The sequence below is a fragment of the Schistocerca piceifrons genome, chromosome 5 (assembly GCF_021461385.2).
Source record: "Schistocerca piceifrons isolate TAMUIC-IGC-003096 chromosome 5, iqSchPice1.1, whole genome shotgun sequence".
NCBI lineage: Eukaryota > Metazoa > Arthropoda > Insecta > Orthoptera > Acrididae > Schistocerca > Schistocerca piceifrons.
In genome coordinates, this window is record NC_060142.1 from 691,516,138 (window position 1) to 691,531,102 (window position 14,965).

At 41.8% G+C, this 14,965-nt stretch overlaps 1 protein-coding gene across 4 annotated transcripts in view; it reads right to left on the minus strand.

The window, feature by feature from the left end:
* The window catches only part of LOC124798422 (retinoblastoma-like protein 1), a 177,932-nt gene that overhangs the window by 48,460 nt on the left and 114,507 nt on the right, over positions 1–14,965 (minus strand). For all 4 annotated transcript variants that reach the window (XM_047261825.1, XM_047261824.1, XM_047261827.1 and 1 more), the window contains one exon: positions 12,224–12,412. In XM_047261825.1, coding sequence (XP_047117781.1) covers positions 12,224–12,412 — 189 coding nt within the window. The remainder of the gene's footprint in view (positions 1–12,223; positions 12,413–14,965) is intronic.

A 14,965-nucleotide genomic window follows, 5' to 3' on the forward strand; every position in this document is an offset into this window, starting at 1 on the left:
AATGTGCAGGAGCTCCATTGTGCATGAACCACATGTTGTGTCGTACTTGTGAAGGCACATGTTCTAGCAGCACAGGTAGAGTATCCCGTATGAAATCATGATAACGTGCTCCATTGAGCGTAGGTGGAAGAACTAAAATGAGCTCTAACATGGAAATTAAGCGTTTCTGGACACATGTCCACATAACATATTTTATTTCTTTGTGTGTGAGGAATGTTTCCTGAAAGTTTGGCCGTACCTTTTGTAACACCCTGATTTTGTGTTTATTTTTGGTGGGTTTAGATGTTATGGTATTCAGTCTTGCAACAATAACCTTGTTGTCATTAATCCCTGAATCTGTGATCATGCTCCCTACTTACTTAAGAATATTTGTTGCTAAGAGATCAAGTATGTTTTTTGCACTTTGCACTTTGAGTACACAAAATAATTTTTGGAGAAAACTTTTAGTACACTTTTGGAAAAAGTTTTTGGTCTACCAACAGATCTGAACAAGTATTTTTGCCAACATAATGAGGATAGATTAAAGTCACCACCAACTATAACATAATGAGTGGGGTATTTATTTAACATTATACGCGAGTTGTCTTTTACCCTTTCAGCAAACGTATCATCTCTGGGTTCAGCAAAAGGAACCACATATTAATTTATCCCAGCGGTCAAATGTAACCTCTACCCATACTCACATGAACTATCTACTCCAATTTCACAACAATATAAACTACTTCTAACAGCAACAAACATGCCACCACCTCATGTGTTGAGCTATCCATTCTGAACACTGTTAGGTCCTTTGCAAAAATTTCTGCACAACTTATCTCCAGCTGTAGCAAGCTTTCAGTACTTGCAATGATTTGAGCTTATTAAGAGGAACCCTCCACTACGAGTCTATGATGCAAGTCAAAGAACCTCCAAGACTACATGGTCACAGAACTGTCTGAGCCTTTGATTCAGAAGCTATGCTTGGCTCTGTATCAAAGTTCTGCAATCGGCCCTGCCAACAATGCTACAGAGCCTGATGAGCCAAGTATAGTGAAATCACTGAGAAAAAAAGGTATCAGATTCTGAAGAAGACTGACAGAGATGTTGCACAAAACAATATGCCCAAGGGATTCACACGAGACGTACTCAATGATGTAATCAGAGACTGGCAATATCATGATTCTCTTGCTGTTCTACTCTTTGAATTTCTTCTATTCAATGGAGTACAGATGGCAGCTGCAGTGTAACAAATGTTAAGTTCAGCTCGCGAAATTTAGTTGAATTCGAAGGTGCTCTCGCGGGTGGTGTTTTCTAGTACCAGTGGAAATTGTGTAAACAACAGTGTTCTGGGCAGTAGTGCTATTTTTTTTCTGTGCTCCACCAATATCTATGAGAAAATGGTAAACAGAAGAGTCAACACCAGCGCATCCAGCAGCGGGGAGGCAGCAGGTGCGGCGGGCTCGCTCTTGGCAGAAGGCGTGGCCGCGGCTCCCGGTATAGCGGAGCTGGTCCGCTCTGAGGTAAACGCTGCGCTTGGCGATAAAGACAATTTTGTTCTGATAGCAGGCACTATATCCGATACAGTAACGACAGCAGTATTGGCCAAAATGCGTGAAACCGTTGAGGCCAATACTGCCGAAATAACAGTACTAAAAAAGTCTGTGTCTGAATACGAGAAAAAGGCACGAGAGTTAGAAGTAAAACTATCTGCCGCAACAAACGATCTAGAACAGTAGCAAAGGCGAAATAGTCTACGACTGTTTGGAGTAGCAGAAAATAAGGAAGACGACACAGACAACCTGCTTATACAGGTTGCACGTGAAAAATTAGGGGACGAAGTGACTACGGCAGACAGTGACAGGAGCCATCGGGTGGGACAAAAACTACCAGGTGCTACCAAACCTAGCCCAATAATAATTAAATTTGTCTCATACCAAAAAAGGGCAGAGATTTTTACCCAGAAGAAGAGGTTAGCAAGGACAGGGCTTACAATAAGGGAAGATCTGACACACAAACGGCTAAAGATTTTAAACAGTGCCATATCCCATTTCGGTCTTCAGAATGTGTGGACTCAGGATGGCAGAGAAATCATTAAGACAGTATCTGGAAAGAAGACAGTCACAAACATGACAGAACTGAATAGTATTAAGTGAAGCTACTCAAGCCAAAAGTGCAAACTTAACACCATTTGCAAATTGTAACAGTCCTTACCCATATTTGTACCTTCAACTAATTGTTTTTGTAATTGTATTAACTTTGCACTATTTTTTATACCTGTAGCTCTAACGTTTACTTAATTTTAGTTACTGCTAATACTTTTTTTTTCATTTTCTCAGATTATTTTCTTCCATTCCATAATAGTACCATTGCAATTATTAGTCTCTCCTTTAGTTTATTAATCACCCATCTCTTCGGTTTAAACTGTTCATAGCAAAAATTACTATCAGTATCACTTTAGCAAATTGCAATCTAATTGTAGCTTCCTACGATAACCACTATCAGTATCACTTTAGCAAATTTCAATTTAATTCTAGCCTCCTACAATAATCTAATACACTCCTGGAAATTGAAATAAGAACACCGTGAATTTATTGTCCCAGGAAGGGGAAACTTTATTGACACATTCCTGGGGTCAGATACATCACATGATCACACTGACAGAACCACAGGCACATAGACACAGGCAACAGAGCATGCACAATGTCGGCACTAGTACAGTGTATATCCACCTTTCGCAGCAATGCAGGCTGCTATTCTCCCATGGAGATGATCGTAGAGATGCTGGATGTAGTCCTGTGGAACGGCTTGCCATGCCATTTCCACCTGGCGCCTCAGTTGGATCAGCGTTCGTGCTGGACGTGCAGACCGCGTGAGACGACGCTTCATCCAGTCCCAAACATGCTCAATGGGGGACAGATCCGGAGATCTTGCTGGCCAGGGTAGTTGACTTACACCTTCTAGAGCACGTTGGGTGGCACGGGATACATGCGGACGTGCATTGTCCTGTTGGAACAGCAAGTTCCCTTGCCGGTCTAGGAATGGTAGAACGATGGGTTCGATGACGGTTTGGATGTACCGTGCACTATTCAGTGTCCCCTCGACGATCACCAGTGGTGTACGGCCAGTGTAGGAGATCGCTCCCCACACCATGATGCCGGGTGTTGGCCCTGTGTGCCTCGGTCGTATGCAGTCCTGATTGTGGCGCTCACCTGCACGGCGCCAAACACGCATACGACCATCATTGGCACCAAGGCAGAAGCGACTCTCATCGCTGAAGACGACACGTCTCCATTCGTCCCTCCATTCACGCCTGTCGCGACACCACTGGAGGCGGGCTGCACGATGTTGGGGCGTGAGTGGAAGACGGACTAACGGTGTGCGGGACCGCAGCCCAGCATCATGGAGACGGTTGCGAATGGTCCTCGCCGATACCCCAGGAGCAACAGTGTCCCTAATTTGCTGGGAAGTGGCGGTGCGGTCCCCTACGGCACTGCGTAGGATCCTACGGTCTTGGCGTGCATCCGTGCGTCGCTGCGGTCCGGTCCCAGGTCGACGGGCACGTGCACCTTCCGCCGACCACTGGCGACAACATCGATGTACTGTGGAGACCTCACGCCCCACGTGTTGAGCAATTCGGCGGTACGTCCACCCGGCCTCCCGCATGCCCACTATACGCCCCCACTCAAAGTCCGTCAACTGTACATACGGTTCACGTCCACGCTGTCGCGGCATGCTACCAGTGTTAAAGACTGCGATGGAGCTCCGTATGCCACGGCAAACTGGCTGACACTGACGGCGGCGGTGCACAAATGCTGCGCAGCTAGCGCCATTCGACGGTCAACACCGCGGTTCCTGGTGTGTCCGCTGTGCCGTGCGTGTGATCATTGCTTGTACAGCCCTCTCGCAGTGTCCGGAGCAAGTATGGTGGGTCTGACACACCGGTGTCAATGTGTTCTTTTTTCCATTTCCAGGAGTGTAGTTATTAAGCTTACTTCCCTCTGCTGGCAGCATTGGCCTCTTAAATCACTCCCCTTTCCCTTATTTCCACCCTAAGCTGTTTCAAACACACTAATTACATATCACCTCTTACGACAGAGCATACACAGTGACACACAGCCGTCACTATTTTGGCCATATTCTCCTTGCACCGAATATCACTAATCCATTTTCTATACTCCAGCAACCTCAGGAAATCTCTTGTGGTCGCCTTTCTTTTGGCACTCGCGGAGTCACAAACAGGGCGCTCAAAATCTCAGACACCCCTGTGTTATGCCACTTCGCGGAAGCAGCGGCCAGTGCCCCTCGCGGCAAGTAGTGCCTAACAAAGGGACAAACCAGTCTGCCACCCTACTCCAGGCTGCTCAGCGGAACGCGTCAGAGCTTTTAGCAGCTCACTGCAACATCCAGTCTTTACCTGCACATTACGAAGAACTTAGCCTCCTCTTCAACCACCTAAACTACCACATAATCCTCTTATCCGAAACGTGGTTAAAACCACACATATCCTCTGCGTCTATTCATCTCCCAGGGTACACACTTCTTAGGGCAGACAGATCAAAAAAGCGAGGTGGCGGGGTCGGCGCATATATATGAACAGATCTGAAAGCGAAAGTCTTATGTACGTCAAACCCTGCTGAAGAAAAAGAGGCTGAATTCATGTTCACTGACATAAATATAGAAAGTCTGAAGTTCTTCACTGGCGTCGTGTACAAGGCACCAAAAATACGCTCAATGAGTTCCTTTCAGTCGGAATTACATTCACTTCAGTGTCAATACGAACATGTCATTGTAACGGGCGACTTGAACATAGACCTGCTAAAAGACACTCCCTCTGCAACAAACCTAAGAAGATTGTTTAGTTGCAATAGCATGAACATTCTTCCATTACAACCTACACACCATACGGCGCACAGTCACACTCTTATAGACGTGATCGCAACGAAACAGACTGACAAAGTAAGAGATGTTGGTCAAACATTGGCCCCTGGCCTCTCATCACATGATGTATTATTCCTGGCCTACTCTGTGCACCCCCCCAAGGATCAAATCGCGTTACATTACTTGTAGGAAAATGAAACGTATTGACCTTGATGCTCCAACAGCCGACTGCTCAGAAATCTCATGGCATCAAATAATCAGAGAACCTACAATCGACGGCAAAATTAATGAACTTGGTGATAAACCCACTGGCCACTATGACAAACATGCACCTGTATGCACCTGTGTAAGAAAATCTCCTGCTCCATGGCTGACAGCTGAATTACGTCAAATGATGAATAATAGGGATGCTGCCCAAGGCATTTCAAGGCAAATCCAAAACCCGAGCGTTTCGAAGAATATAGAAAGCTACGGAACAGAGTGAAACAACGCATTCGCAATGCTAAAATCAGGCATGCCTGCTCCCTTGTATGCAGTGATCTGACGCCCACGACTCTATGGAAGAATCTCCGTAGCCTGGGGGTCAGAAAGGCAAAATCGGGAACTACTTTCCACGTCTCAGCTAACGAATTAAATGAATTCTTTTCTGCACCTCTGAATACCCACATGGCTGATAATTACAATCCACAAGAATCCCCAAACAGGATAACTAACAACGATACCTTCCATCTGAAACATGTAATAATAAATACGGCAAGAAAAGCAATAATGAGAATCTCTTCTGATGCAATAGGCAATGACAGTATCAGGATAACCATGATTAAGAATGTTGCCGATATCTTAGTACCTGTCTTAACTGACATATTTAATTTTTCCCTCGTGAACGGAATATACCCCACTGCATGGAAAAGAAGCATACCGTATTTACTCGAATCTAAGCCGCACTCGAATCTAAGCCGCACCTGATAAATGAGACTAAATCAAGGGAAAAAAATTTTCCCCGAATCTAAGCCGCACCTGAAATTTGAGACTCGAAATTCAGGGGGAGAGAAAAGTTTTAGGGCGCACCTCCAAATCGAAACAAAGTTGGTCCATTGTAATATGAGAGACAATGTAGGTAGAATGAATGACGATACAACTACAGTAGTCTGGTTCGAGTCGTAAGCTTAGCAGTTAAGCTTTACCAGGTAGCCATTGCTATGCGTAAGGCGCTCTGTCCGTGTTTATAAGGGTACCCTTCCTTTTTCACGTGCTTTGTCTGGTTTGAATTGATTGCTTATTTTTCTTTGATCTGATAAGTGCCGTTCTCTTTGTTTTAGGTGTTTACGTCACTCTAAGCTGAAGATGCATTACTGTACTGTGTCATGCATTGTTTGTCGCATTCTGATACTGCGTGTTTACGGCCTGTCGACGCTCGCGGCAAGGCTTGCTCTTGTGCGCGCTGCCGCCGCTTACAATAAAGAGGAATCGCCTCATTAGCGAAACAATGGCAAGAGACTGCTATTTGTTGTTACTTACACTGCTGCTTTCCTTGATAATGATCAACAAGTACCAAATAATAGACTGCGTATAATAGAACATGTTCTGAACGAGAGTTAGGCGAAAATTTTTCTGCGTTTGAAAATCTTTGCGGCCACTTCTTTAGTACATCAAATTCTGCACAGAAATTAGAGCCATCTTAGATTTAAAAATCTAGTCAGTTGCCGTGCTTCATTTCTTACGGTATCACTATTAGGCATAAGAATAATACGAATATAAACATGACACGATACGTATATTCTTTGGCATTTGCTGTTGTCCCACTCTAGTTTCATAGTTTATTAGGCAGACAGGATTTAAATGAGATAGCAGCAAACACGAAAGAATACATGGCAAAATGTTTATATTCGTATTATTCTTATGGTGAAGAGAATACTGCATGTGATTCACATTTCATCAGGCTCCTATAAGCAACCATCTCTTCTCACAGATAGGAAAAAATTCAGAACGTAGAGTTGGCCATATTGACAAACATCCCAAACAGTCTTGTCAGTCGGCTTTTCGCAGTACATTGAAATTGTGCTACATTCGAAGATGAACAATACGGAATTTGTATTTACTTCGTTGGATAATGTATGAAAATGCAGTGGTCGAAACTCGGGGTGGAGAAAAAAAAGCTCGTCTTCCACCTTTTTTTTAAATTTATTTACTGACGCAGAGGTTTTGGCGACAGTATTTATCTTTGTGCCTACAAAGCATGCCTGTGTAGCGCTACATATATTCTACGCAGAAGTTACTTGTGGCGGCACCTACAAACATTTTTCAGAACTTCCGCTTGCTTCGCACTCGATTCTAAGCCGCAGGCAGTTTTTTGGATTACAAAAACCGGAAAAAAAAATGCGGCTTAGATTCGAGTAAATACGGTAATTCGACCCATCCCTAAGATCGAAAACCCGCAACTGCCTAGTGATTACCGACCAATTAGCATACTGCCTGCTGTTACCAAAGCACTTGAATATATTGTTCATGATCAAATCACTGAACACCTGCAAGAAAATATGCTATCGACAACCAAAAGGCAACAATATTGATGCTACTGGACTTCAGTAAAGCTTTTGACACTGTTAACTTTGACATATTGCTCAGAAAAATGCAACAGCTTAATTTCTCAGATAGTGCAATGAGATGGTTTGAAAGCTACTTTAAAGACAGACAGCAATGTGTTGTCTGCGTAAATGAAAAATCTTCCTGGAAACACACTTCCTCAGGAGTGCCACAAGGATCGGTCTTAGGACCACTTTTGTTTTCTTGTATGTCAATGATATTTCGTCGCTTCTGTCCTCCTGTAAATATCATTTCTATGCTGACGACCTCCAACTCTACCTAAGCGTCAGACCTGAAGATATAAACACTGCAATCGCTCAGATGAATGATGATCTGTCTTCAGTAGTGACATGGGCGAAAAACCTGGGGATTAAACTAAATGCAAAAAAGACGCAAGTAATCTTAATAGCCAATCAGAAATTAATAAGTTCAGATTTCCGCGAACAGCTGCCTCCTATTCTGCTCGACGGTACTCCAATACCGTATCAGAAAACAGTGGGTGTAACTTTGGATGAGCATCTCAACTGGGCCGAGAATACAGTCGTAGTGTGCCGGAAGACGTCTGCTTGTCTCTATGCTCTCAAAAAGTTTCGGAACATATTTCCACAGGACTTGAAATGCCAGCTCGTGCAAGCACTCGTTCTACCGAACCTCCACTATTGTGATGTAATTCAACAAGGCATGAGTAGTGAAAACAAAAGACGGCTAGAACTAACCATGAATGCCTGTGTGCGTTACATTTGCAACATTCGCCAATATGATCATGTTAGTGCTTCATGCTCCCAGCTAGGGTGGCTGCGGCTGGACAAATTGCGTGACTACCACACTCTATGTCTACTTCACCGACTCCTCGGCGGGCAAGCACCCCAGTATCTTGCTTCAGAGATTAAACACCTGTCATGCCACCACAATCGAAACACAAGGTCACTCTTATTTGGTATCCTAACTGTGCCCACTCACAAAACAAAAACTTTTGCAAACTCCTTCTCAGTTGCCGCTGTCCGTCTCTGGAACAAACTGCCCCTTACCTTGCACAAAATTCAATCTCCTGCTGCTTTGAGGAAGAAGTTGAAGCACTTCCTACTATCATCCTCATAACGTTCTCCACAAATACAAGGCCAATCCTCTCCTTTGTCAAATAGCAAAGCTAGCGTCTCCTATCTTGCTCCTGAGATGCCTTCCTCTTCATCTATCTCTATTAGCCACGCAATCTTCTTTTCCTTTATATTTCCTTAATTATGTTTCATCATGTCTCTCTATTCTTCTCCTCCCTTCACCATGAGTCTCCCTCATACTCCCTGCTGCCAGCACTCCTATCTAAAATCTGTCTCTTCAATAATGTCTAATTATAACAGTACTTATGATCCACGTGTGCCTTTGTAATTGTTTATTTCACTTTTTGTACTAGGCGTAGTTTAACATTCCTATTAAAACATATGAATGTAAAATAAGTAGAATCCCTGGTTAGATGTAAGAGAGGGCCTGATGGCCCTAATCTTGCCAGTTTAAATAAATACATAAATAAATAAATAAATAAATAATGAACAATGTTAAGAAATGGGTAGTTGCTACTCACACATCCATGATCACAGTCTCTGGCTGCTTTTGTGTGTGTGTGTGTGTGTGTGTGTGCGCGCGCGCGCGCATGTTTTGTCCAATTCTGATGAAGACCTGAAGACTGTTCAGCCAAATGCTTTGTTTGATAGTCTGTGACTCGGTATCTGCACTATATGGTGAGTAGCAACTATCCTTTTCATAATACTGTCATTATTCCATCGTGGATTTTACAGTACTGAACACTTTGATAACAACACAGCCATCACTAAACACACCCAGTATACAGTCGAACCTCACATAGCGGTAATCCGTTCCAGAATCTTACCCGGAATGTGAAATACTCTATACAATCTATCCCGTATAAATTAAGGTAAAATACGGAAATGCATTCCATGCAGAAGAGTTATCTTATTCATGCCATTTATTCAAAGAAAATTATACATATAGTATTATGTACTTTATGATTATAATAGAGGGAAACATTCCACGTAGGAAAAATATATCTAAAAACAAAGATGATGTGACTTACCAAATGAAAGTGCTGGCAGGTCGACAGATACACAAACAAACACAAACATACACACAAAATTCAAGCTTTTGCAACAAACTGTTGCCTCATCAGGAAAGAGGGAAGGAGAGGGAAAGACGAAAGGATGTGGGTTTTAAGAGAGAGGGTAAGGAGTCATTCCAATCCCGGGAGCGGAAAGACTTACCTTAGGGGGAAAAAAAGGACGGGTATACACTCGCACACACACACACACATCCATCCACACATATACAGATGTGTGATTTTAGATGTATTATGTACTTTAATATTCACAATACCTAACTAATTCTTTTTTACTAGGAAGCTATCTATAGTCATTTGTTTCTGCTGACGCTTCAATACTTGGTGCAAATGCAACACTGTATTATCATCAAATAAATTTGTAGTGTGATTTCCATGCTTTCAGAATTTCTTTTTTAGTGCGACAAAAGTTTGCTGCTTTGCTTTTACCACCTTCTCCTCTGAAGAACTCCTCTCCACAATTTCCTGTGGCGAAACACACTGCAACTCCATAAGCTCTTCAGTGGTCAATCTCTTGTCTGTGATCTTCCACAAAGTCATTGATATCACTGTTATGCACTTCTAGTCCCATGCTCTTGGCCAAAGACAATTTCATTGACTATAGGCTTCACAGGTAATGATTCAAATGCCTCAAAGTCACATTCAACAATGCACTCCAGCCAAAGCTTCTTCCAAGCAGAAGTGAGAGTTTTCTTGGTAACGCCTTCCCACGCCTTTTCAATCATCTTGACGCAGGCAACAATGTTGAAGTGATATTTTCAAAGCTCTCCGAGAGTGAGATTGGTAGCTTCAGTCAACTCAAAGCAATCCTTGAAGTGTGCTTTAGTGCACAGCTTCTTAAAGTTAGAAATAATCTCCGGTCAATAGGCTGGAGTAACAGAGTGTGTTGGGAGGCAGAAACTGGATCCTGATGAACTGAAATTCTTCAAGGTGGTGGTTTTGTAGGCCTGGAGAATGGGCAGGAGCATTGTCCATAACAATCAAGACATGGAGTGGCAGATAAATCTCAAACAAATATTTTTTCACTGAAGGACCAAACACTTCATTGATCCAATCACAAGAAAGATCACGTGTCACCGAAGCCTTGTTGTTGGACCTCCACATCACATTTAACCTGTTCTTCTGGACTTAACACTTTTTCAAGGCTCATGGAGTTTTCAAATGGTGAACAAGCAGCAGATTAATTTTCAAATCGCTGCTTGCATTGGCACAGAATAGCTGTGTGAAACGGTTTTTCATCGACTTGTGTCTGGACAACGCATTCTCCTCTGCTGTTATGAAGGTACCCTTTGGCATCTTTTTCTAAAATAGACCTGACTAGTCATGATTAAAAACCTGTTGCTTCAGATAACTCTCAGAATCTATGAACATCTTGAAGTTACTGATAAAGTTCTCTGCTGCCTTTGTGTCTGAGAAGACTCCTCCGCTGTGGCTCACAACGCTGTGGATGCTGGTGGTTCTCTTAAACTTCTTGAACCCAACCAGCTTCCCTTTAACACTTACTCAACTGCTGATGATCGTGGCATCATCTTAACAAGGTCAGCGAAAATCATTCTCACCTTCTTACGAACAATGTTCTTGGTAACAGAGTCGCCTTGCAATTGCTTTTCGTTCATCCATATAACGACCAACTTTTCGACATCATCCAGAATACATAACTGTTGCTTAGATACCCTTGTCACTCCCTCTGAAGCACCTATTTTCCTTCATCTTGTCCTTGTTCTTGAGGATGGTGCTAATAGTTGATGTAAAATTATTGTATGTGTGTGCTATTTAAGCAATGCCCACACCACATTCATGTTTTTGTTTCATTTGTAAGGTCATTTTCTTTCTCTTATGGTTGGTCTTCACGCTGCTTTATCTTTAGGGACATTTCTACATACGTTATTAAAATCTGCATACAAAAAGCACAGTGTGAATTCAAGTATAGAAAAACGTACGATCGCAAGCTGCATGCACTAAGATGGTAGCAAAAAGAGCGCTAAACCCAGTGTGCGGTACGTACTAAGGACACTGTTCATATGGTGCTGCCGACAATGAAAAGTGTTCAAATTGTTGAACGTTTCCCCTGCCATGTGTGAACAGATGGCGACGTCACATTAAATCGTCACTTATTATGCAGAACATCGTTCTTTAAGCTAGTCATTCTTTTACAATTTGTTTTGCTCACTATGTGAATCGCCCGTTAAGGGAGATTCTACTGTAAAAGAGAAACGTGACATACACACAGGGCACATGTTAATTGATATATCAGTTGAGGGAGATTCCCGCAATTTGCGTGTCTAGTGACTGAAATTCTCAAGATGCTTTCCCTTTCCTCTAGTACATTCGTATTTCTCTATCACTCATAAGTTATAACTACAAACAAGAAAACAATATATATAAAAGATATCTAAGATTTTCTAGTAATTGTGCAAGGAGTGAAATAAATATAAAGTAACAACTGATTGTCTCCAAACCAAATAATTAATTACACCCATTTCAGCTAATTAACAGTTGTCTCTGACTTTCCAAGGTAAAATTCATTTCCCAGAGAATTTTAAGTTTTTGAGAGAAAATCACCTCCCTGTGTCAACACACCAAACAGACTAAATTGAACAGTACTGAAGTAGTAATAGTGACACATCCTCCACCATGCTTATACGGTTACAGACTTACTTTGAATATTAAATGCTACAGGTTTTGATGACTGCAGCAGTGACTGGCCAGGTCTGATGTTAGCCTGTTGGATTACACCTGTATTTACTGTTGATCCATCCACAAATAAACGTTTTTTTGCTGTACTATTTGGTGGGACAGGTGACTGGAATCTTTCTGATACAGATGACACTGGAGACTGTGCAGAGTCTGAAATAAATATCAAGACACAGTAATTACTGATTCAGTTTGCTCTCTAATAAAAATCATTTACAAATAATTACAGATGGCAGCATCAGTAACTAAATTTTTGACTACTCTGCCAGAAGCCTAAGCCATAGTATAAATTGGAATGTAAAATCACATTTAAATGGTGGAGAAAACTAAGAAGCTGACCAGGAAGCAGAGAAAAACCAAGAAATGAAATAAAAATAAACATAGGACTGTTACATACAGTATAACTCTAGCACACATTTGTAGAATAATACCATCCAAATTGTTTAATGTATTTTTATTTATTATAGCATATTTTGGCTACTGCCTTCTTCAGATCCTGTAATAAATCACGATAACACAAAAATGAGAAATAAAAAATTATATATTCAGATGATAAAGGTAAAACATAATCCAACAAAGCTTAGAACTATGAAAAAGCTTAGTGTCCTATGCCTAACTGGGTTATAGACTGTCAACTCAGTTCAAACATTTACATAGATGCAAGTGCTAGCTGATAGGTGACATTAATGGGATACTTCTCCTTCTGTTCATGGGTCTGCACCTCATGTCGGGTGGGCCACTGGTGACCCTGTTGGTTGCACAGCAACCTACTGCTCCTCGGAAAGGAAGAGTTCTTCGTTCTTCCGGACAAATGTGATAAATGACACACCTATAGTGCAATTAAAACTACTTTGTACCTGACAACTAGCCGAGTGTGTGACCTTGAGAGAATGCAGGCCAATCCAATGCTGAGATTCAGCATCCTTCACCCTGTGCCACTACTTACTCATTAGCACTCAGTAACTGCCAACACCTGGTCTTGTGCGCGTCATGTGTGACTTACTTTATCTTACTGTCTACTTTTCGTCTGTTTCCATTGCGTGTGTGTGAAGAATTACTGCAGTGGCTTTTCCATACAAAATGTCCTAAAATTTAAAATAAAAACAGGGCTGTCCTAGAATCCACAGTCCGAAATCATCTTTGAAGAAAGTGGGAAAAAGAATACCACTGCGAAAACAATCGCGTGAATACATCTGCAACTAAGACTATATTTTGAGATGCAAAGGGAGAAAGGAGGACCTCTTATTTCCATAAATAAGGTAGTCCAGGGGACTGTGGTGGCATTAAGAATAAGCAGAAAAACCGTTATAAATATAAGCAAGAAACAAAATGAAAAACTGAAGATACATTCCAGACCATCGAATCTTAATTCAGAATTAGCAAGTCTGGGAACTCTGGGGAAAAAACAATGTGTCAAGAAATGTGTGACAAATCTTAATTCTTTGAACAGGATATGATTTGCATACAACGTTATTAAGACGGCAACTAACACTTAAAGAAGTTGACCTTTATGTTGGCAGTAAGTCATCTCATCAGTTAATATTATTAAACCTGGAGTTTAATTATGAAAAAGTCTCTGGTTGTAAGTTACTCTCAGAACAACAGGATATTGCTGCACGGTGATGCTGACCTTTGCGGCATGTAAAGGACATTGCTTTCGATTATGTAGTGTGGCAATATGAAACATGGGTGAATTTTGGTCATATGCTGAAGCCAGGTTGGGTCTGATGGATCACAAGAAGGAAGGCAGTACCTGTTGACAAAGGAAGCAGAATTATTGTTGTCCATGCAGGTACAGCCCATGGGTTTGTTTCTGGCTGTTTACGTGTTTTTCAGGTCAAAGAAAATCTCGAATTTTCATGAAGAAATGAACGACACTATGCGATGGTTTGAAAATTTGCTGTTATCAAATTTAGAGAAACCGCCATAGGTTATTATTGACAATGCGCCATCCACACTGTTGTAAAGGACAAAGCCCCAAACGATACATAGAAAAGAAGAAATCACACAGTGGTCACGACAAAATAATATAAAATTTGATGACAGAATGAAGAGAGTGGAACAATGTAAGCCACGGCACCCTACATACCATGTAGACAAAGTTGCCAACACTCAGGGACATTCTGTAATTACTTTACCACCCTATAATTGTCACTTTAATACTATAGAGCTCATATAGGCTCAAATTAAGGGGTACACAGGACGTGAAAAAAGAAATTCAAACTTTCACAAGTGGAAAGACTTTTACATGACGCTATTTCTGAAGTAACTGTGGAAAACTGGAGCAATGTTGTAGCACAAACAAAATGTGTTATTCAGGAAGCACGGAAGAATGAATACTTATTGGAAAATACTGTTTCCGAAAATAATTATTGCTGCCAGCGAGTCATCTGAAAGTTCCAGCGACACAGGTATAGGCGGCATTTTCGAGTTTGTCAGAGGCAGAACACGTCAAGTGATAGTATGTTGCAACAAAATTCGTACCTTTTGGTGATGGGGGTTTCACTGTTTTGTTATTTTGTGTTTTATGATCTGCTGAAAAATTCATGGCACAAGACAAAAACGTAACAATAACCCTCTCTAAGCAGCAGTACATGTGCTTCTTTTCCCCACGCTGCATAAGTTGTGTCAGCACTTCAATGGTACCGCGCTAGCAGAAGCCTACACACAGTGGCAGCTGGCACCACTGCGTGGCTGCTCAGTGAA